Source organism: Agelaius tricolor, unplaced genomic scaffold (assembly GCF_023055355.1).
Source record: "Agelaius tricolor isolate 1412-34295 unplaced genomic scaffold, bAgeTri1.0.p SCAF_7, whole genome shotgun sequence".
Classification (NCBI taxonomy): Eukaryota; Metazoa; Chordata; class Aves; order Passeriformes; family Icteridae; genus Agelaius; species Agelaius tricolor.
The window spans coordinates 7,022,432-7,043,200 of NW_027269267.1; the positions used below are offsets into that span (position 1 = coordinate 7,022,432).

General features: G+C 43.9%; 1 protein-coding gene across 5 annotated transcripts; it reads left to right on the forward strand.

The window, feature by feature from the left end:
• The first annotated feature begins 1,792 nt into the window (after positions 1–1,792).
• Positions 1,793–20,367, forward strand: NDP (norrin cystine knot growth factor NDP). 5 transcript variants are annotated; one of them, XM_071430257.1, is made up of 4 exons: positions 1,795–1,947; positions 2,428–2,916; positions 12,567–12,921; positions 19,263–20,367. In XM_071430257.1, exons 3-4 carry the CDS (start codon positions 12,703–12,705, stop codon positions 19,488–19,490), a joined length of 447 nt encoding a protein of 148 aa, XP_071286358.1. In that variant the 5' UTR covers positions 1,795–1,947; positions 2,428–2,916; positions 12,567–12,702; the 3' UTR covers positions 19,491–20,367. The 5 variants fall into 5 exon arrangements, with proteins under 5 accessions (XP_071286360.1, XP_071286358.1, XP_071286362.1 ...); XM_071430261.1 differs by lacking the exon at positions 2,428–2,916 and adding an exon at positions 11,880–11,936 and having other exon boundaries at positions 1,811–1,947; XM_071430258.1 differs by having other exon boundaries at positions 1,854–1,947; positions 2,483–2,916.
• The last annotated feature ends 402 nt before the right edge of the window (positions 20,368–20,769 follow it).

A 20,769-nucleotide genomic window follows, 5' to 3' on the forward strand; every position in this document is an offset into this window, starting at 1 on the left:
GATTTCATCCAGAAGCTACTTTGTCTTGCACATGGGAGGTTCTTAGTGAAAGCAACCAGAGTACTTAAATCACTTGCTTGCCAGTGGAAAAAGACAGACAACACAGCAGTACAGCAACCAATAGCCTTGATTTTACAGGAGGGTGTAGGGTAAATTAAAGAAGGTTTCTGTGTGTGCTCTCTCTGTTTAAGGTGAGAGCTGTGCCAGAGCAGCAGTCTCAGTCTGTGGTTACAGCGAGGTGAAGGTGCTGCTGAGCTTTGCCACCACCCACCCTGGGTGACCTCAGTGGCATCTGCAAGGAAACAGAGAGCTGGGACACATTTGGTCAGGGAGAGAAACACAAGGCTGACTCAAGAGGCCAAATAATGTAAACACTGAATATGAAGGGAGAAATGGGCCGCAAAACTGACATCCTAAGAATTGTGGTCCTAAGTGGGTTGTTTGTTTATCCCACCAGTCAAACCTGGCTGTGCAGCAAAGCAAGGCCAAGAAAGTCTCCTTTATTGTTTCCATGATGCTTACTCATCTAAAAGCCATCCCCCTTTTAGATTATTCTATTTTAAGGCATAATTCCCATCTGTTCTTTGATCTTATACCACATAAGACATTTAGCTAATAACATCATCCATCAAATACCAACTTGCCTTTAGAGTTCAAACACAATTGACACAGAGCCCTGTCCATCTGCTGGCCAGAACAGATCCAGCTTGTGAATGGCCAGCTATGTTGCCTATTTTTTAATTAACCAGCTTAGATCTGTGTTTCACACAATCCTGCAGGATGCCTAGGGGGCACTCCACAGGGAAGAGAAACACCCTGTTCTGCAGGGAATAGGGTTTGGTGCATCCAGAGCTGTGATGTGTTTGTTGTAAGAGGGGCTTTCCAGTGGATGGAGACTCCCTTCAGCCTCTCAGGGCTTTTCTTGTTTGTTTGTTTTTTTTGCATACACCCATAATATTTTTTTAAAACATTTTAAGGATAACTTCTTTCAAACTTGGCCTTCTTCAGAGAAAGGCATGTAAAGTAGAAATACAATGTTCTCTTCTCTGAGCAAAATTCTGAGTTTATTTGACAGAAACTTCATGATTTCAGGGCAGGTTGTTGGAAGCAGGGGAATTGCAGGTTTACAGAGAAATATTTATACAGAAAATGCTTGCCTGTTTAACCAACTGGAGAGCCAGGGAATGTCAGATGATTTAGTTGACCAATTGTAGTGAAGCACCATATCTTGAATTAAGAATATCTGAGATCAATCACAGTTAAAAAAGCCTAAGAAAAACTGGTCAGAAAAAAAAAGGAGATTAATGAGTAATCCAGGGAGCAGGTAGTTTTTCTATGGGTATTTTCCAAGTGCAAACAGTTATCAAATTCTTTAAATCATTACTGTCAGATTCTTCACTTAGCTCCATTCCCGTGCTTCTCAGTGGTTTGCTTTATCTTGCACATGGTCCCTTTGCTTAGGAAGGAATTTGATTCAGGATTTATATTCAAGATTTATATTCCACTGATTTACACATGCCACAGCCTCCTTATCTCCAGATCTGAAACAATAACAGCGATTAAAAAAGCACCTACATTTCCTCTATTTCCTGGCTTGCCAATTATAAGAAGTCCCTGCAGAAGGGAGCTTGGCTGGTGGTGTTTTGTGATTTCTCAGATAACAAGAGCTTCACATTTCTGTGGAATTCCCATTTGCCAGCGAGCTGCTGCTGCTGCCCTGATTGATATATGACTGCAATGGCACTTTTCCATTTGACATTCCCCCTCTCTCCCTCTCTCTCCCTCTCTCTCTTAAACAACAGCCCTAACTTTTGTGTGTTGCAAATATAAAAGGCAAGCCATGTGACGGAGGGACAGAAGAACAAAAGCATTTGGGAGTAACAGGACCTCTTGCAGCTCTCCAAAGGGTTTGAGGGAAGGAAGGAAGGAGTGGTGCATTTTCCAAAGGTAAGCATGCAAATAAGAGATTCCTACAGATTTTGAGTGTTACACGGACTTAAACTGCGTGCTTAATCTCTTTATCTGACAAAGACATGTTCTCCTTGTTTTTTAAATTAAATCTTGTTTAAATGGAATCAACACAGCTCTAGTCCCTGTGTCTCCTTATTCTTGTGTTCTTATCTCCTGTCTGAAGGCTGCCTGTATGTGGTCAAATAGGTGGCCCAGGGTGCTTCTGAGCACCTTGGTTAAACACCTATTCTGGTGAGCATGCTGGCTGCAGGGTGCAGCTCAGGGCTGGCCAGAGCTTGTGGCTCTGGGCTGAGTGGACACGCAGGGCTCAGCCCAGGAATCACCGGGAGAGCGCTGGGATCGCCAGCACCCCCTTTGTCCCGCTGCGGCAGGGCTCTATGAACACGGGCAAGCCTGCTGCTTTAAAGCTGGACTCTTTACTCCTACCACTACTTACGCCTGCTGTTCTCTTGCCAGTCATCTGCTGGAGCGCTCGGGGCAATCTGAAACAACAGGCGATATTTATTTCTAGCTTTGCGCCTCACTCTTCGCGGGAGCGCTCACAATTCGCACGTTGTTATTTATCCAAACTTCCGCGAGGCTTTCCAATGGCCCGGACAGCGCTGCCTGTGGGTTAGGACAGATTCAGCCCGCACTCTTTATTGGCCTAGAGCTGCGGGGAAAGCCGCTGTGCCTGGCTTTGCTGGGTGCCCGGGCTATATCTGGTAGGTGGCCGCTGACACGGAGGATGCTGCGCGACCCCAGAAGGAGAGAGGGAGGCTCTGCTCCGCTCCCGGCCGATCATTTCCCTGTGTGTCAGCGCCAGAGGCACCAGCATGACTGCTCTCCGCTTCCCTGGGACCAAGGAAGGATTTCGCCGCTGTGAGCAAGTGCCAGCGTAGGGAACTGCGGGGCTCGGCAGCCGACACTGCCCGGAGGACGAGCCCCGGCTCCTCCGGGACTCAGGTGAGTGAACTCATCTGGAAAAGTTCAGTGGCTCCGGCAGCAGAGAACAGTGACAAAGAAGCCCAGTCTAGGGCTGGGTCAGCTGCTGCTGCAGTGCCACACACAGTGTGTGCTGGGGGGAGATTTTCTTGTCACAAACCTGGATTTGTGCGTGCCTGTGTGTGTGCACTGACTCCCGTGGGGCTGCCAGGCAGATTTCTTATCCTACCCTGCAAGTTCATTGAAACTTCTCTCATAGCCTCCCTATAACACATCTTACTTGTTTCTGCCAGGGAGAGACAGCATGGCAAGTAGCTGCTTAAGGTTTCTGCAGCTCTTTAGAGATGAAACATATATTTCCTATATATGTTACTTGCAGTATATACATGTATATACATGGTACTTACATTTCCTAAAGCTTTATAACTGTGGCTGAGGGGAAGGAACTCTGCCTGTTGAAAAAGAACTGGCAAAAGTTTTTTTAAAACCAGTAATGGGGGCAAACTCACTTGAAATCAGTACTTTATTGCACAGTTATTTTCTAATAGAAGCAATCCAGCTGCCTGGTGTGGCAATAAGTGTGGCTGTAATAATCACAGTGCTGCTATTTGTCCCTCCTTGAAAGAATATATCTACATTTTAGGACCTGTACCTATTATTTTTCCCCCTTCCTTTTGATTTACTAATAATGCTCACTTTTGCTCTTGCTGTGGGACCTTAGTCATATCTGTGAGTAGTCATACACATGAATAATTTCCTGGACCTAAATAGAACTATTTGACAAGTAACTACTCATCAGCTTGAATCGGGGATTCCCAATGTGACTTATATGTACACTGATATGCTCTTGCTGCTAATGAAATATTATTTTGTATTGTAAAACAATGCTTTAAGATTTCCCTGTTAAAAACAAATGTGGGAGGAATAGGTATTTCAAATTTACAAAGTAAAAGGTAATTCGATTTAGGGACAGGGTATAATTAGGGGCTGCTGATGATTAGTTACAGGCTCATTTCTCTACCTGAAGGTGTCCTGTGTAGTTTTCCTGGGTTTGTGCAGTGCCTGGTTTGGATCAGATTAATGTGTGCTGATGACTGGCCTTTGTAGAGCAGGATATTTGTTATGGACAGTCTTGGGTACAGTTTGCAGTAGCAGTACCCCAGGTAGGCATGGCTGATTTCCACAAAAGCCATCTTCCCCTGGAACCAGCCCTCACTCACCTTTGAGGCTTGTGGCAGCATCTGCATATTCTTGCTCTCTTACCTGGCCAGGGCTGCAGTCTTTCCTGCCCAGGTGGGAGGGAAATAAACCACCTCCTTGGGAGCTCACACTGATGCCTGCTGTGACTCATTTGACAGGGAATCCTCCCATGGCTGGCTTCATTTCCCATTTCTCCTGGGGCTGACTTTGCTCCCTGCCTGGCTTGACAGCTCTCAGATGCACTAGGAGGTGCTCAGGATTGTCCTTGGAACTTGGAGAGAATTGACTATCTATGGTGAAAGCTTGCATGAAACCACGGAGACATTAATTTTTGCAACTTGTCTGGTGGATTGTTTGTTTAACTGAAAGGAAACAAAGTCCTCTCTTTCCCCCTCCCCACCTCCCAATCACTATTTTAATTACAATTATAAATATTTGATAGCTATATTATAAGTATTACAATTTTCTCTGTCTCATACTCCTTCTGAGTATGGGGAGAGATTTGTCCCTGTGAGTTTTAGGAAGGTTTTGCTACATGAGACTGTAGCCCCCTGTTATTTGAGCAAATTGTTATTTGAGCAATCCACCTCTGGAAGCGGCCCCATCAAAGAAAGACAAAGTCCCTGTGGCAGCAGCTATGGGGTAATTTGCTGGGGCAAAGGATTTTTCCCTAACCCCATCCAGTGGGCTCTCAGAGTCCTGAGGGTTTATAACTTCCAAAAACTCTTCAGAAATGAAACCCCTGTGACTGTAACCCCCCCATACACAACAGGTCCTTTGGCTGAGCCCAGCTAAACTTTTGCCCTCTGTGATATCTTGTTCCCCCGGATCATTGTCGCTTGTGTAAACACGTGTTTCTTTTCATCAGTGTTAAGTGTTCTGCCTCTCAGCTCCCCTGCCCTTCTCCATGTCCTGGTATCTCAGGATGGGGTGAATAGCCATGTCCAGATCACCTTTTTTTTTCTGCTGCCTGACCTCACACTTGACAGTCCTTTTGCTGAAACTCAACTCAGTGGCAGGAGAATGGATTAGTTGGGTCAGGTTAGCTCAGGTGTCTGAGCCAAGAGCACCCCACTTTGACCATCCTTCTGTGCATGCATATAAAGAGATGTTGCAGTCTCTGCTGGCTGTGATCAGCTGTTATTTCCTTTTTATATGTGTCAGTGTGGAACATATTAAAATTTCTCAGTAGCGGTATGTTAGGAATCCCTCTGATGCCCCACCTCTAACTTAGCAGAACAATAAAAGCAAGGTTGTAGTAAGCCTTTGAGCAGCTGGTCGTCTATATATTCCTCCTTTTCTCACATAATCTAATTCAAACTCTTATCCGGGTAGCAGTGGCACTACCACTTCCAGACACCATCAGTCCTTGTCCTGTTTGCTGGAATTTCATTGTGTGGTATGGAGATCCCTTCTACTGGAGTGTAGCCTCTCTTCTGTGTGAGAGTAGGGGGCTGCTGGTGCCATGGAGACACTGGTCCCAGGAATTCCTCCTCCTCATTGCTATTTTTCAGCTTCCCTTTGTTATTTTTCTAGCTGCATCAATCATTTTTACGGCTCACGCTTGTCACATTTTCGTGCTTGTTATTACTGAGCTGCAGACTGTGCTGGGCTGAGGCAGCACAGGTTACATTGCCCTTTAAGACATGTGGGCTGAGGATCTGAGTTAATGCCTCAGCTCTGGTTTGGCAAAGGTTAAGCATACCATGGCAGTGACAATCACATTGCTGTCATAGCAGCACGGCTCAAAGGGAGTGGGACCTAGGGGAACGCTGCTCCCCTTGTTAGAAGACACAGAATTGTTACCATGAGCCAAATATTTAGGTTCCCTAATTATCAGAGGATGAGGTATATGGATGGTGGTCTGAATGCTGCCTGTGTATAAAAGAGGAAAGGATTTTGCCCCTGGGGTCAGAAGAGAGGGAACATCCCCTTCAATCATGTGCTGTCTCCGACATGCATAACACTCTCTGATGGTCCCAGTGGCAGCGATGTGTTTGCTTAATGTTAAAGAATAAAAAGACCCATTCCTACTCCTGCATCTATGGATAACTACAGGCTTTGAGTGTGCTGGAAAATATGCAAAAGACAGAGAACAAAAACTGCCCACCTGCTTGTAACACACTCCAACAGGTAGAGGACACATGCCTGAATGCCCTAGACCTCTCAGCAACTTGTAATTTGGCCAAGAGTAATTTTGCCTCCTGTTGGGTCATAAGACTGAAGTAGAGGTAATTACTGAAGCAAATCCTATAGCTAATGCTTGGCTGGGAACACTTGCACTGTAGCCAGCAGCCACCCTTGCTGGTTTGCCTCCTGGGAGGGATGGGCAGCCCTAGACTGCTCAGCTCTGCACCTGGTGCTTCACCAAGGAGTAATCCCATCCAGCACCCTCTGGATGGATGACCAAGTGGAAAATTGTATTCCTCTGCTGTCTGAGACTCGAGACCATGACTACTCTGCTATTCAGTGAAACACAAGAATAAAGAAAGAATCCAAGGCTGGCATCACCTCACCATTAAAAGGCTCTGCTCCCTCATTAGAGAGATATCCCATGCATGCCCCTAATCAATCTATTTAAAGCTTCCTGGAAGCAGGAAAAGGAAAGAATAAAAATACAAGCACTCTTTTGTCCCCCAGTAGTTATTCTTTGGGAGTGCATTAAACCCTTTTCTCCGTGTTGGCTTGTGCCTGTCTGCTGGCCGGGCGCCAGCCCGCAGTACCCACTGGAGTTTGTTATTTCAACTGCTGAGCAGGAAGGCACCTCCTGCTCCCCCTCTCCTAGTACCTGAAGGGCTGGAAATATTCTTGGGAACTTCAAAAGCAGAGGGAAGTTCAGGCAGCTCAAGTGCCATTCAGCTGGATTTGTTCCACCTCATGCACCGGGTCCCCATGGTGGGAACAATTTTGGGGCCTTAAATGAGCCCAGGGAACCAGCCCCATGTATGCTGATCCCATGTGTCCTGAGGCTCCCAGGGTGCTTCCATTGTGTTTGCTGCAATTGCCATGTTGCTTCTTATGCTTCATATGCCATGGTCTTCCTGGTTTTTTTACTTTTATCAGTCTGCTTACAGTCACAGGCATTCATCTCTTGAAATATTAAAAGACTTAACAAAGTCTCGTAGTAAAAAATGGTTTCCAGGAGTTTCTCTCATCACAGCTTTAGTAGGACCAGAAGATGGAATTCTCTACCATGGACCACCAGATAAAGAGGCTTAAATTTCCTTCTTTTGAGCCTGTTTTCCTTCTTGCTGCCTTTTTCCTTCCCCTCTCCTCTTGCCCACCAGCTGGTGCCAGCTCTGGCCAGGAGTGCATGTTGTTTCTGTATCCTCTGTGCAGGCACACACTGCCCTGCTGTGTGATGGGTGGATGGAGCTCCTGGAGCATGGATGAAGACATTCCCCTTGGCAGGGAAGGGGACAAGCTCCAGCACAGCTGGATGTCAGGAGAGCAAAACCTCTTAAGCACAACAAGACCTTGGGGGAACATTCAGTTATTTAGAGCTGTAAGGGTCTCACTCAAAATATTTGGTTTGGTGTTTGCCTTGCCTCAGGATGGGAAGAAACCTGTTCCAATGTTGTGGGGAGGCATTTCTCAGACAACTGAGGTTGCCTGTGCTCACCTGCTGCTGCTGCCTGGCTGCCACGTGGCCACTCAGTGGCTCTGTCAGGCGTTTTGAGGCAGCTGCAGAGTGAAGTGAGGATTTTTGATAGCATGCACAGGAGGCCAGCTCCTTCACTGCTGGCACAGGAATGACCACAGTAAAATACCTAGATAAGAAGATGATTGCATTTACTTACAGAGCTAAAAGATATGCTGGAACTGACAAAGGCTGTGAGGTGGTGCTACAGGAAGCAGGGTCAGCCTCTCATCTGGGGTTGCCTCTCCTACTCCACGAGCCTCTGGAATGGCTCAGATTGTCACTGGTGTGATTCAGTCCCACAGTGCTTCCCAAGCTCCTTCCCAGGCATGGTGTGGATGGCTGTGTGGGCTGGGAGCCACCTGAGTGCTGTGGGTGCTGAAGGATCTTTGGGAACAGACCATGCTGCCTTTGCCATGGCAGGGGAGAATTCAACCCTGCAGAACAAACCCTTGTGGAGCCTGAGTAATTTACCCATCACAGTTGTTTCCACTCCAATCAAGACCTTGGAGAGTGAAGCTCCCAAATCCTTATCTTCCTGGAAAATCAAAACTTTTCTAAATTTGATAAAGTTCTTGAGAAATCCATTTTTGTCTCATGAAGAACTTTGTGGTGCTTTTTTGGTCAGAACAGCAGCAGTGAATTGACACACACACACATATACATACACATATGTGGTTAGTGACACTCTTTTAGGTCTGGAATTTGGAGAAACTGAGTAGCTTTGCAACTCTTCTGTTTACATAAGAAATTCAGATTGAGGGAACCACATGGTAGGATCCAAGTAATTGTGTTTACTAAATATGCACAGCATGCAAGGCCAGGCTTAATTTATATACACACACACCGCTGCTTCAATGGGATTTTGGCATCCTCCAAAACCCGAAAAGCATCGAGTGACTTAAATGGTGCCCCCATCTTCAAGCAGGAGTCTCAAACACAGAAAATGCCCAGCAAATGAAGGCCAAGCTGAACATATATGCATGCCTAATATGGGGGGCTAAGGGAATTAGAAGTACACCATAAATGAGCTTTTCCACTGCTCCCTTCCCACCTCCCAGAGTAAAAGCTGTGCAGATCCAGTAGACCTTGGGAGAATTGCTCAGCTCTTTATTTTTTCCAAGATACATAGCAAAAAGGGAATTTCTGTTTACGTTCTCACAAAGTGACTGGCTAAATAATTCCAGATGATGGAATGTTCTGTCCTTAAAGCAAAACAAAACCTTAGCCTTCACCACTCTCCAAATGATACTAAAACTATGATAAGAAATCTTTATTATTCAGAAAGCAGTTAATAAGAGCGTGGATTTGGAAAAATAACCCTAACTTTGCACCTATGTCCACATGCAATACAGTCTTAGACTGTGTGTTAATACAGTTTTTCTTTGGGATGTCTTCTATTTTTCCATGAAGTTTTTAGGCTAACAGCTGTAGCAGTTTTAGGTAACAGCTGTAGCAAGTTTAGTATGTTATCTCTCCGTGAAATACTGAAAATTAGGTATATGGAAAGGAAACAAAGCCATTGCTAACAAAATGTATTTCCCATATCTCAGTGAATTCTGAAGAAAATGTGAAGTAGTGATTTTCATCCACTGTTAGGCCATATATTTTTGTAGCAATTTTTCAGCCTGAGGGTATAATGTTACATTTGCATCTTTTTAATCTTTTTCTTTACAGGATGATGTACAGTGGGAGGGTTTAGGTTTCCTTTTGGTTAGCTTGGTAGATGAGCTATCTACCACAGGTTTTGCATGGAAAGAAAGTGAGGAAAAACCAGCTGAAATAGAAGGAAAATTTCCTCTGTGAAATTGTTGATTTTAATAAAAAAGTGTCTTTTCCAAATGAAACAAAATGTCATTGTAATGATGATTTATGAGCACAATTGTACTTGCTTCTGTTTTTTGGACAGAAGTATAGACTGGAAACTAGTTATGCCAATCCTGATAGCATGTGCTATCTAGGATTTTATAAATTCAGACAACATTTCAAAAGGAATGCAATTTTTAACTTAAAAAAATAACAATAATGCTAAGTTCAAGTGAAATGCCATTGCTCAATATCAGCTGGAAATGGAAAATATCATTCCAACATACCTCATCAGGGTGATGTACCTAAGTGAAAATATTTAAATTTTTTTTTTTTACAGAATCAAAAATCCACACCCTAACTTCCATGTGTTTAAATGTCTCTCTAGCACTTCTTCTTCCATATATGTTATATATGTTATATATAGCATATGTGCTTGGAAAATGTATGTGCATGCTTCCCATAGGTATGTCAGGAGATAATACCTACACATTTTACCACGACGTCTATAAACAACTGTAACCACTTATTTCACAAGAGATGGATCGCATCTACAGTGGTTTTCTCTCTTTTTTCTTACAAATATGTGATACTTTTTACTTCTTTCAAAGTATTGTTACCAAAACCTGCTACATTTCTTTCTTAGTGAAGTATCAGGGCAATTTTAAAAGGTTGTGGAAGTGTTAATGCTCTTTGTTCTGTGCTTGTCCTGGGGAAGGTACAGCCATGTTCCTTTTCTCACACTTTTCCCTGTGTCTTTCCAGCTTTCTCAGAGAGTTTTCATGAGGCAGACTCTGTGTCATCCAATTATTTCCTGAAGAAAACTAGGGAGATAAGCCTTTGAAAACTGAGCCAGCACTTCAGATTTCTCTCACTGTATTAAATCATACTGATCAAAACCATGGAAAGATATAGAAGCCCAGAATTAACAGTGGGACAGAGAGAATGGGAAATGGGGATCCCTGGGTGTAGTATCACATGAAATGAGACCGTCTAATATCAAGAAAATTTATTTGGACAGAGAGGGAATTACTGGGTGTGTAATAATGATTAACTATGTTGGAGGGAGACCTTGCCAAGCAGCATGTTTTGGTCAGCCTCTTTATAAAAAAGAATAGGAATGTAGGTAAAAGGTTAAACATGGAGAAAAAAAATAGTGCATCCCTCCTCCTGTTAGCTAATCCTTGGGCATCATCTGCATGAACTGGAGTAGCACAGTTCACTTCAGGGAGGGAGTCTGTCCCAGCTCCCATGACCCAGAGATTTCTCTCCTATGCTGCTGAAATGTTTGGAGGGATATTTATTGACATGAATGAGGCTGTGCATAATTGTATCTGAGATCCTGAGTGTTTAGGGTTGTTTGTTTAAGTTCTTTACACTGCAAAGCTATATTATGTTTTAAATGACCCATTTGTTGAGGAAAATATAACAGGCCATAAGTCAGACTCTGGGGAAAAAAAAGAAGTATTGTCATTTAAATCCACAGTCACATAATTTTTTCCTTTCCTACTTAAGCACACGGATAATAGCCTGAAACAACAACAACAAAAATGTCTGATAACACAGAGCATCTTTGTCTCTCTAACACACAGAGCAACCCTAATAACATTTCTTCTCAGCATGAGACTTTGGCTGTCACATCAGTGCCATCCCAGCTTGGATGAACTCTGGAAGTGTTTGTCACTGCTAGGCACTCCTCCCACAGAAGTGCTGGAGGAGGCTATAAAGAAATATGCAAATCATCAAGCACTCTGGTGGGGAGGCTGTTTGGGAGATGAGTATCAGTGGGTTTAGAGGACTGCCAGCAAGCCAGAAAACAATTTTGTAAGAGGCTTGTATAAGGCAGCAAAGGCACACATCAGCTCTTTAAATACTCAAGAGGCTCTGCCAGAGCATTTCTTTGTGAGCAGGGAGCTGTTTTATCTTAAGTTTCTTCAGAAAGTCTTTGCACTTTTAACTGTACTGATGAGTATCCTTTGACTATCCTTCATCGGACTGTGTTTAGATGGATAATTCACAGCTCTTTCAAGTTATATCTGTTTGTAGTAAAAGTGAAATTAATCACCCAGTTAGGACTACGGGCTTTGTGAGAAGGATCAAGGGACTGTGAAGAAGCAGCTAATGGAGATATTCTCCTTCCCCTGCAGGCACAAAATTCTGGGCAGCGTTTCAGGGGCTGTCCTGTACCTGTTTCCTGGAGAATCTCCTGGTCTCCAACATGAAACAGAAATCCAGATGCCTGGGTAGATAGCCATATGTCTCCACCTGAAGATATTTATTCCCAATTAATAGCTGGGATAGTACTTGGATATTATGGAATTATACACATATTTTTCAGATGCTGCTCTTTAATTAGCTGGGAAGAGACTGACACCCAGAAAGTGCTGCCTGACAAGTAAGCAAGCAAAGCCTGGATGTGTGTGCATGGGAATTTGGTACTCAGTGGGCAGCACAGTTCAGCCAGAGGCCTGGGTGGTTCCTCATGCAGTGCAGGTCACTGGGAGACCACTTTGCTCATGCCTTGGCTCGGACCTTCAGCATCCCTCCACCCTGGGGATGTCCCTTGTCCCTGCAGCTGCAGGGCACGGCCAGGCAGCCTCCAGAGCCACAGCTCAACAGCCTCTCAGTGTGCTGCCTGGGACACCCCATCCCGTGCCCATCTGTAATGTGGAAGGCAGCCAAGCTTTGCCCCTCCTTGACACTCTGAGCGGGTACAAAGTCCTTCCGATTTGCAGGAATTTCTGATGAATTTCATCACCAAGTGGAGAAGAGTGGCATTGCACCCCTTGTGATGTTGAAAGTCCAAAGTCATTTCATCTCCCTGAAATGATAGAACAATGCTAAAAATAACAAGGCCTTGACATCTCCTTCCTTAAGGCCATATTCCCTTCCTACTGTGGAGATGATGTTCACTCTGAGCAGGTTTTTGGCTAGCAAAGTTCCTGAGCGCCTTAATACAATTTATGTCTATTTTCTCTAGCGGTCTTTTTGCTCAGGATTGTGATTTGTGTTGCTTTTATTCCAGCTGTGCAGGAGATTCTTTGATGGATTACAATCTCATCAGACTCCAACTTGAGAAGAAGAATGACAGCTCAGACACTTAAACCGGACTTTTCGCCATCCTGGAAAGGAACTGGCTTCCAGAATTCGGAGGGTTTTTGATGCTCTACCTCCCTCTGCTGTTACCAGCGAGAAGTTCCTCGACAATGGGAAATCATGTACTCGCAGCTTCGATTTCCATGCTCTCGCTGCTGGTGATGATGGGAGACACGGACAGTAAAACAGAGAGCTCCTTCCTCATCGACTCCGACCCCAGCCGCTGCATGAGGCACCACTACGTGGACTCCATCAGCCACCCCCTCTACAAGTGCAGCTCCAAGGTAAGGCTGTTAAAAATAGGTCAGAAACTGTTGTACAATACTTGGTAATTGTTACACATGTACTGTTAGTTTGGTTATTATATTGTAAAAGGAGTTAAAAGGGCAGTTATAAGAAATGTTATACTCAAGTACGTTATACTCAACGTACCATAGCACACCTAAGCAAAGTGCACCACGAGCCAGCCTGGACAGAACTGTCATGGGCCAATCAAGCGCCTTAAACCTTCATGCAAATGAAGGATCCAAAAAGAAACCAATCCAGAGGGACAAAAAACAGGATAAAAAGGGGTTTCTGACCCACTGAAACTGTGCTGCTCCATCTGGGACATTTGAGACATCGCTGCTCAAGGAGCCCCAGCGCCGGCACTGCAGCATCCTCGGTGGGAACGCTCCTGCTCAGCCCGAGGGCCCCCTTGCTTTGGGCCTTTCTTTTCATGATAATAAATGCTGAAATCACTTCAGTACCAGGAGTCCAGTCCTGCTTTTAACAAGGCTCCCCTCACCCCCTCACAGCTTCGAGGGAAGAGTTGTTAAAATGAGCCATTCTGGGTGATTTTCTCTGTGTGAGTTCCTATCCACCAGAATCTAGCAGCAGAGACACGCAGATGTGAAGATATCCTGTGTGTACATAAAAACTGGGACTGGAGATAAAGGCTGCTGACTTGCTTTTCACCTTTCCAAAAGGAGAAATTCAAAAAAGCAATCAGGCCTTTAGGAGTGGGGCTGGAAGTGAGAACACAGAAAGCATTGTAATGAAAACCATAAACTTTCAAAAGCTTTGAGGAAAAAACGTGTTGACATAAACATTAGCAATTCTGGCTGCAAAACTCAGTGATTCTTTTCAAATCAAGCTTTTAATGGAAATCATGTTTGAAGATATTATTACATATTCTGGCTTCCCAATGGCCACAACAGTTTCAAGAACACTTCTATAACAATACTGTGAATTGTATGGACTTTCTCATGAAGTGGAAAATGAAAACAGTTTCCATACAAAGTGAAATAATTTCCCAGAAAATTCAAGCTTTTTAAATGTTGTTTGGGGTTTTTTGGTTGTTGTTTTGTTTTGTTTTAAGGTCTTAGATATCTGAATCATTCTGGTAGACATATGGCTTCTGTTCTGGATCTAGTAGCATATTAAACACAGAGGAACATTAGACATGCTAATTAAAACTAGATCAAATGTGTTTATATATACATTGTGATCTGTTTATATATATCTGTTTATATATATACATTGTGATAAAATGTAACCAGGACAAAAAAAGGAAAGTTCTGTGGGAGCAGCTGTGGGAATTGTGGTACCTCTTGTTTCCACCAAGTTTCCATTGTGGAAGTTTGGAATGACAGTGTCAAGCAGAGACTTTCCCCTTTTTTGGGGTGATGGTTTCACTGTGATATCCTTTCTCACCCCATATGTTTTCCCTTTTGGTGCAGCGTGGAGTTACAGAAGTCAAAAGTGGCTTCAGAAATTGTAAGATATATTATGTTTGCTGTCTGTCCTGGTTGAAAAAAGGATTATGTCCACTGGGGTTCTCTGTGGAGGCTGCCAATTGCACCCACATGGGAAGTAGATTTGTTAAACATCCAGCCAATATAATTTAATCATTAAAATCCCTTTTGCTTGTGGCCTCAGGCAGGCGATGAAAACAGTTTTCCAAATCCTTTGGAAACATAGTTTATTATAGTAACAAAAAGTACAAAAGAGACACAAAAGGGGGATGGAAGAAGGCATGTTGTTTCAGAAAAGCTGTTTTCCTTTGTCTTCAAGGAAATGTTTGTATCAGCTCATGAGGTATTCCCTTTCCTGACTACCTGGATTTACCCTGACCTCTGTCATGGAGACCCACTGGTCTCCATCAATGTGCTGGGTTCCCTCGCTGCTCCCAGAGCCTCCTAAATTCCAGTTTTGGCTGTCACAAGTGCTTCATCCAGATGTGCCAGAAGTGTGCTTCCACTGACAGTCTCAGACTGAAGAATCCAGCCCAGGGAGACACAGAGCAGATGAAGAAAGATTTAGCAGATGTTTGAAGACATTAACTCCTGAGGTAGCTCAGGAGATTTTCAGTAATGAGTGTTTGCAGCCAGGCCACGGGAACTGTGTGAAAATCTGTTCTCAGGCATCTCAGCCCATCTGCTTTTGGGCTTCAGCTTGTTGCTGGAGGTGCAGAAAAGAGGACTACAAACACCATTAATAACACACCAGTTCACAGCTTCTGCATTTCCAGAAAACAGCTCAAATGATCAGAGTCAAGGACTGCCTCAGATTCAGGTTGCTCTCTTTTGTACCTGTGAGACAATTGACTTTAAATAGTAATGATAATGATGATGATAATGATGATGATGATGATAATGATAATGATAATAATATTCTTCCCTAGCTGCTCATAGACCCACGTGGTTCCCTTGCTGTAGGACACTGTGCCTCTGGATCCAGCCTTGCAAGGTGACATGCACAAACTCACATGTGCAGGGGCCAGGGGGAGTCAAGAGGTGTCAGGTTATGAAATACCCACATGTTTTTACTATATTTACACACCCACTCTATCATTGTGCAATGCATTATAGCATTACTAATTATTTAGGTGATAATCTCTATTGCACTATAGTGCATGAAGCAATAAGCAGCCAGAGCAATTGATTGAAAGGCAAAACTTTCAAAGTACATGCTATTTCCAGCTCATTTGCACACCTGCCAAAGTCCACTGGTGCTGTTCTGGATTTATGAAGAGGAAGGTAAATTTTGGTTAGGACTTCAGGTAGCCCAGAAGGTTAAAAAGGTATGAAAATGGGGAATTTGATATTCTTTAGCCTGAAATTCAACTTTATCACCTTGGGTTTGTGCCATTGTAAGAGTTTACACTGTCATTCAAAAACAAGGAATAAAACCAACACTGTGTGATTCTATAAATACTGACCTTAATCTTATGGAGAACTAAGTAGCCAACAAAACTGCAGATTAAAATTAGAGCCTCCACAGATTAAAACAAGTTTTTAAAGGCAAGGCTCAGAAATTATAAATTGTAAATAATAAATTATAAATACAGTGGCACATTGACTAAATATTGGCTGGGTTTGCATTAGGAAGCCAGCTGTTTATATTGAGACAGAGATATTGGCACATCAGATATTTCTACCCTATAATTACTCTGGACAAGTCTTCTCTAGTCCTGCCAGTTTCATGAGGGCATGGTTTATTTTTATTGGCCTTTTTGAAAGTACCTGCAGATACAGGAGCAGACGTGCATCATAAAAATTCTTAGGGTAACAGTACCAGAACCTGAATGATTTTTCCAGCTCCCGAAACATCAACCACCAGAAGTCAGCCCCACTATATAGCAGTGTGTGCTGTCACATTTGGGCTGAAATCATAGAAATGATTGCTTGGAAGGGACTCTAGGGGACTCTCTGAACCTCCCAAAAAAGTAATTTCTGGCTGTTGTGCATCCCCCTGCACCACTTCTGAGGAGATTTCAACTCTGTTGCCTCTGAAGCCTTCAAACAGTTGTCAGGTGCTGTTGGATTGCTCTTCACCCCCAAAATGTATTGATGATCTCCAAGGTCTGTTCCAACCTGGTTAATTCTGTGATTCAGTGGTTCAGCCAAACATTTGGGAGCAGCCTGTGACAGAGAGTGCACAGCCTGGTGAACTGGTCAAAGCAGGGCACCTAAAAAAGGGCTGTCAAGATGCTGGGAAGGAAATTACTGGGTCAAATGTCCCAGTCTGCTCCTTTCCTTTGCAATTCAGGCAGGATTAGATACCTGCAGAGCTGGTGTCTAATTAGATACCTTCAGCAGCTGTCTGCCTGGGAAGTGAGGTTTGTTTAGCAAGGGAAGAAAAGTGGATCTTTATCTGTGAGTAATGGGGTGACAGCACTGCAGTGATTGTCCCTTTCATGTTTTCTGTACACTAAAGACTCTGCTATTAAGGAGCTTGGTGTAGCTGATGGGTCTAAAGCTCAGGTGTGACTCAACAGAAATTTCCCTCCCACCATATTAGTACAAACAGCTGAAGTTAATTTACGTATGAATATGCAGTACCACAGGAAGGAGACCACAAATTTATGCTACAAATCTTAAAGGATGACAGATTTGTCAGAAAGTAACAAAAGCCCATCTTTAACTAAGAAGCAAAATGGTACCAAGCACAGATAATCAGCTCATGAAGACATCTTCTTTGTGACCTGTGTTGACTGGAAATGGAGTTGTTGATATATTAATACATTAATACATTTTCAAGCAAAACATTTAGCATGCAAGTACTCTTGCAAGAGTAATTTTTAAGCACTGTAGAATGGATGATCAGAACCTTTCCCATGGACACAGACAGTGCTGGCATTTCCTACTTGATTTCAGGAATATTCTCTCTCTTTTATCTCAACTTTCCTTACAACTCTGACTAAAAAGAAACTTAAACATTTGATGTACCTGCTTGCATAACTTAGAGATTTGCAGCCAGTTGAGCTTGTGTAATGAAAGAAGCCCAAAAAGGTTTAACACTGTCAAGTATTTGCTGTCACATTTGTAGTTGTTCTTCAATATTTTCTGGAAAAAAAACATGAGATACGTGTAGCATGGTTAAAATGTAATGTTCTCCCTTGGTTATAAGAAAGACAACTGTTTTACCTCCTACTTTAGATGATATAATAAGCTGATATTGAAGTTTATGTTGGTTAAGCAAAATTAGCTGACATGGATTTAATATTTCTGTCCCCATGAAAGTACAGGAGTCTGCTCAAACTTGTACAACACCCGTTATCAGGGTGGTAACAGCTGTTTCTAACACATCATTTGCTGAGCTTTAGAGGGTCCTTTCCAGGATTTATGTGGTGCTTAATGCTGTATCTCCTCTGCTCAAGGGGTGGTTGGGCAGTAGGTGACTGCTCAGGGACTCTCCTTCCTTAGTGCCTCCTGCTGTGTGAGTTACCTTGCTCTGGTCCCAGCTCACATTTGAACTCAGAAGAAGAAACCTGGAGCTGAACTGTTTTTGGAAAATCTCTCTAGGGAATCTTCATGGCAACCAGTTCAACTTCAGCATTTTCACTGCTTTATGCCATGCAGTGCATTTTATATAGACACAACTGATGCAATGATACATAGATACACACATAATTGCAAATATATGGTCAAGGTGATCTTCATCAAAGGAATGAGCTAGAAACATACTTCTTTAAAGCAATAAATGGAGCATCTTCTTTAGATTTCTACTTTACATGTTCATATATCTAAACTCAAGACATGAGAACCAGTTGGTGTGTATACTCAGAACAATGGTAAATACCCAAATAAACAATCAGCCTGGCTGATGATTTAAGGGCTTGACTGCCATGGATCTGGAGTCAGCAAGTCATGGGTGCACTCATGGTATCTGGAAAACAGGGCTGGCTGAGATCATTTGGAGCCCTAAGGTCAGTCCAGGTCCTGCAGTCCTTGTTGGTGTCAGTGCCAAAGATTTCAGGAGGAACCTTGCAATTCCTCCTGCCCACCTTATCCCCTCCACCCTCCCAGACACAGCCCAGGGGCAAAGCACACTGTGGGGCTGGGATGCAGTGACAAAACCCCAGCCAGGCTGCAAGGAGGCTCCCACTGCGGGTGCCAGCTGTGAGCTGGGGACACGTTTCCTAACTGAAATAAACAGGGCAGGAGACCTTTCTCCTTTTTAAGGCCTTTGTTAAAAGTGATCAGTTCCCATGGGGAGGACCCACAGGTCCACGCTCATGCCACTACTGCTCCCAGCAATGGCACAGAGGAGAAGGAAGAGCACAGCTTTGACCACTGGTCTGTGGACAGAACTGGGGATTCCATCCTCATGAGAACATCAGGAGATTCCCCCTTTTTTGGCTTGACATTTGATGTCCTCTCTCTAGCCAGCATCTTTAGGTTGGGGTGAGGGGTAAAAAGGGTCTTAGTGGATACTAGATTCTATTCCTCACATCTAGACTCACTTTGATCAGTCAATTTTGTGTTGGCTCTTTGTTTTTAGGGGTTTTCTCCTAGGTTTGGTGAGGGGTCTCTCCCATTGCATGCTGGCTCCAGCAGAGTTCACAGGTTGCATGCCAACTCGATGTCCCCTCCCCTTCACCATCCGAGTGCCACCCTCCAGGAAGCAGTAGGGTGCCACTGGACAAAAGGGGGAATTCTCAGCCATCAAGGACAGGTAGTTAATGAAAAATACCTGTTTTCAGGTATAATGTTGTAAACAACAACAACGAACAACAAACAGTTAGAACTCCACCCTGGCATCAACCAGCCCAACCTGTGAACTCTGCAACTTTTTTTTTTTTTTAAAAACAGGGCAGCTTTTCTACTCCTAACACTAACCACTGTGCTTCCCCTGGCAGATGGTGTTGCTGGCTCGCTGCGAAGGCCGCTGCAGCCAGACGTCGCGCTCGGAGCCCATGGTGTCCTTCAGCACGGTCCTGAAGCAGCCCTTCCGCTCCAGCTGCCACTGCTGCCGGCCCCAGACCTCCAAGCTGAAGGCCATGAGGCTGCGCTGCTCGGGGGGCATGCGGCTCACGGCCACCTACCGCTACATCCTCTCCTGCCACTGCGAGGAGTGCAACTCCTAGGGACCAGGGGCATGGCAGACGGGGGACAAGGGGGCGCTGCTGCGGGGGAAGAGCCCCAAGAAACAACCCGAGGCGCAGGATTGCAGCGAGGACAGGACTCACCCGGCTGGATTGAATCTGAGAGCAGAAGTACAAAATATCCTGGGTTGCTGGATGGTGCCGGTGCTGTAGTGTGGGCTGTGATAAAGCTGAAAGCACAAGGACTTGTTTTTAAGAAGCCTTTCTTTTTTTCTGAAAGGATATTTTGGAGAGTTTCTTCTTTTTCAGACTCGGCTCTGATTACAGAGAGGTGCTTTTACTTTAGGCCATGGGCAGCAGAGGAACAGAGAAGAAGGTCAGCCAGATGACAGCACTGCAGTCTGGAAAGTGACATTTGGACAGAGGATGGGCATCAGTTCCCACAGGCAACCTCTTAACCTATCAATTTATTCTCAGTTTTCTAGTTATACTGGCCTTCAAAGCAATCTGTGCTGTTGGCAAGGGTCATCTGTTACTGACCTAGTGGCCAAATGCTGGATAACTTTAACTGTGGTTTAGCAGAAATTACAAATAAACCATTGAAAAGCGAACTGGATATGAAATGCCATGCTTGGAATACCCAGCCTCGCTGAAACAATTATTTGCACCATGAGTCATCAGAGTTCAGTGGCTGAGCAACTCTTGGGAAGGGAAAGGTCATGAGACTCACTACTCCCTTCTAAAAGCCAGGAAATGTGACACATCACATCTGTTGAAAAAGCCATTATTCAAAAGCTGAAAGCTAATCAAATATTAAAATGCCACATACTAGATGGAGTAGTTTCTTAATTTAAATGGACCTGTTGATGTACAATATCAGAGCCACCAAAATGATGATTAAACCTAGGACTTATTTTCATCTATAGTTCTTACGCCATTGAACAAATACCATTTTGCCTTTTAAAGACAGGCAATCCCCAAATTCTAAATCTCAAAACAACAGGGGATCCAAAGTTTGGGAATGGTATTTGGTATTTGCTGAGAAACTCTGTCCCTCCTCCATCAATATGAGATTTTAGGAAGGTTCAGTCACAGTCTATTGTGACTTCAAGGGAACAACATAACTGTTCTTATTTCATATTAAAATTCTTATGTTCTTGAATGGCAGCATATGCAGTCAGCCAGCAGCATGTCTGTGCTGTTCCCAGAAACCTGGCTGAGCCTTTGGTTTGGCAGAAGTCGTGAGGGTGTTGAGAGCATCTTTTGCTGTGTAAGGATTCAGGATCAGCAGCACCTGTGAGCACAGTCCTACAGTTATTGT

What these genes read in the sequence shown, in the direction of transcription:
- NDP (XM_071430259.1), top strand. Translation starts at nt 12,703, where the DNA reads ATGCTCTACCTCCCTCTGCTGTTACCAGCGAGAAGTTCCTCGACAATG. An exon ending in TCTACAAGTGCAGCTCCAAG is followed by an intron (nt 12,922 to 19,262) that starts GTAAGGCTGTTA and finishes TTCCCCTGGCAG; the next exon opens with ATGGTGTTGCTGGCTCGCTG.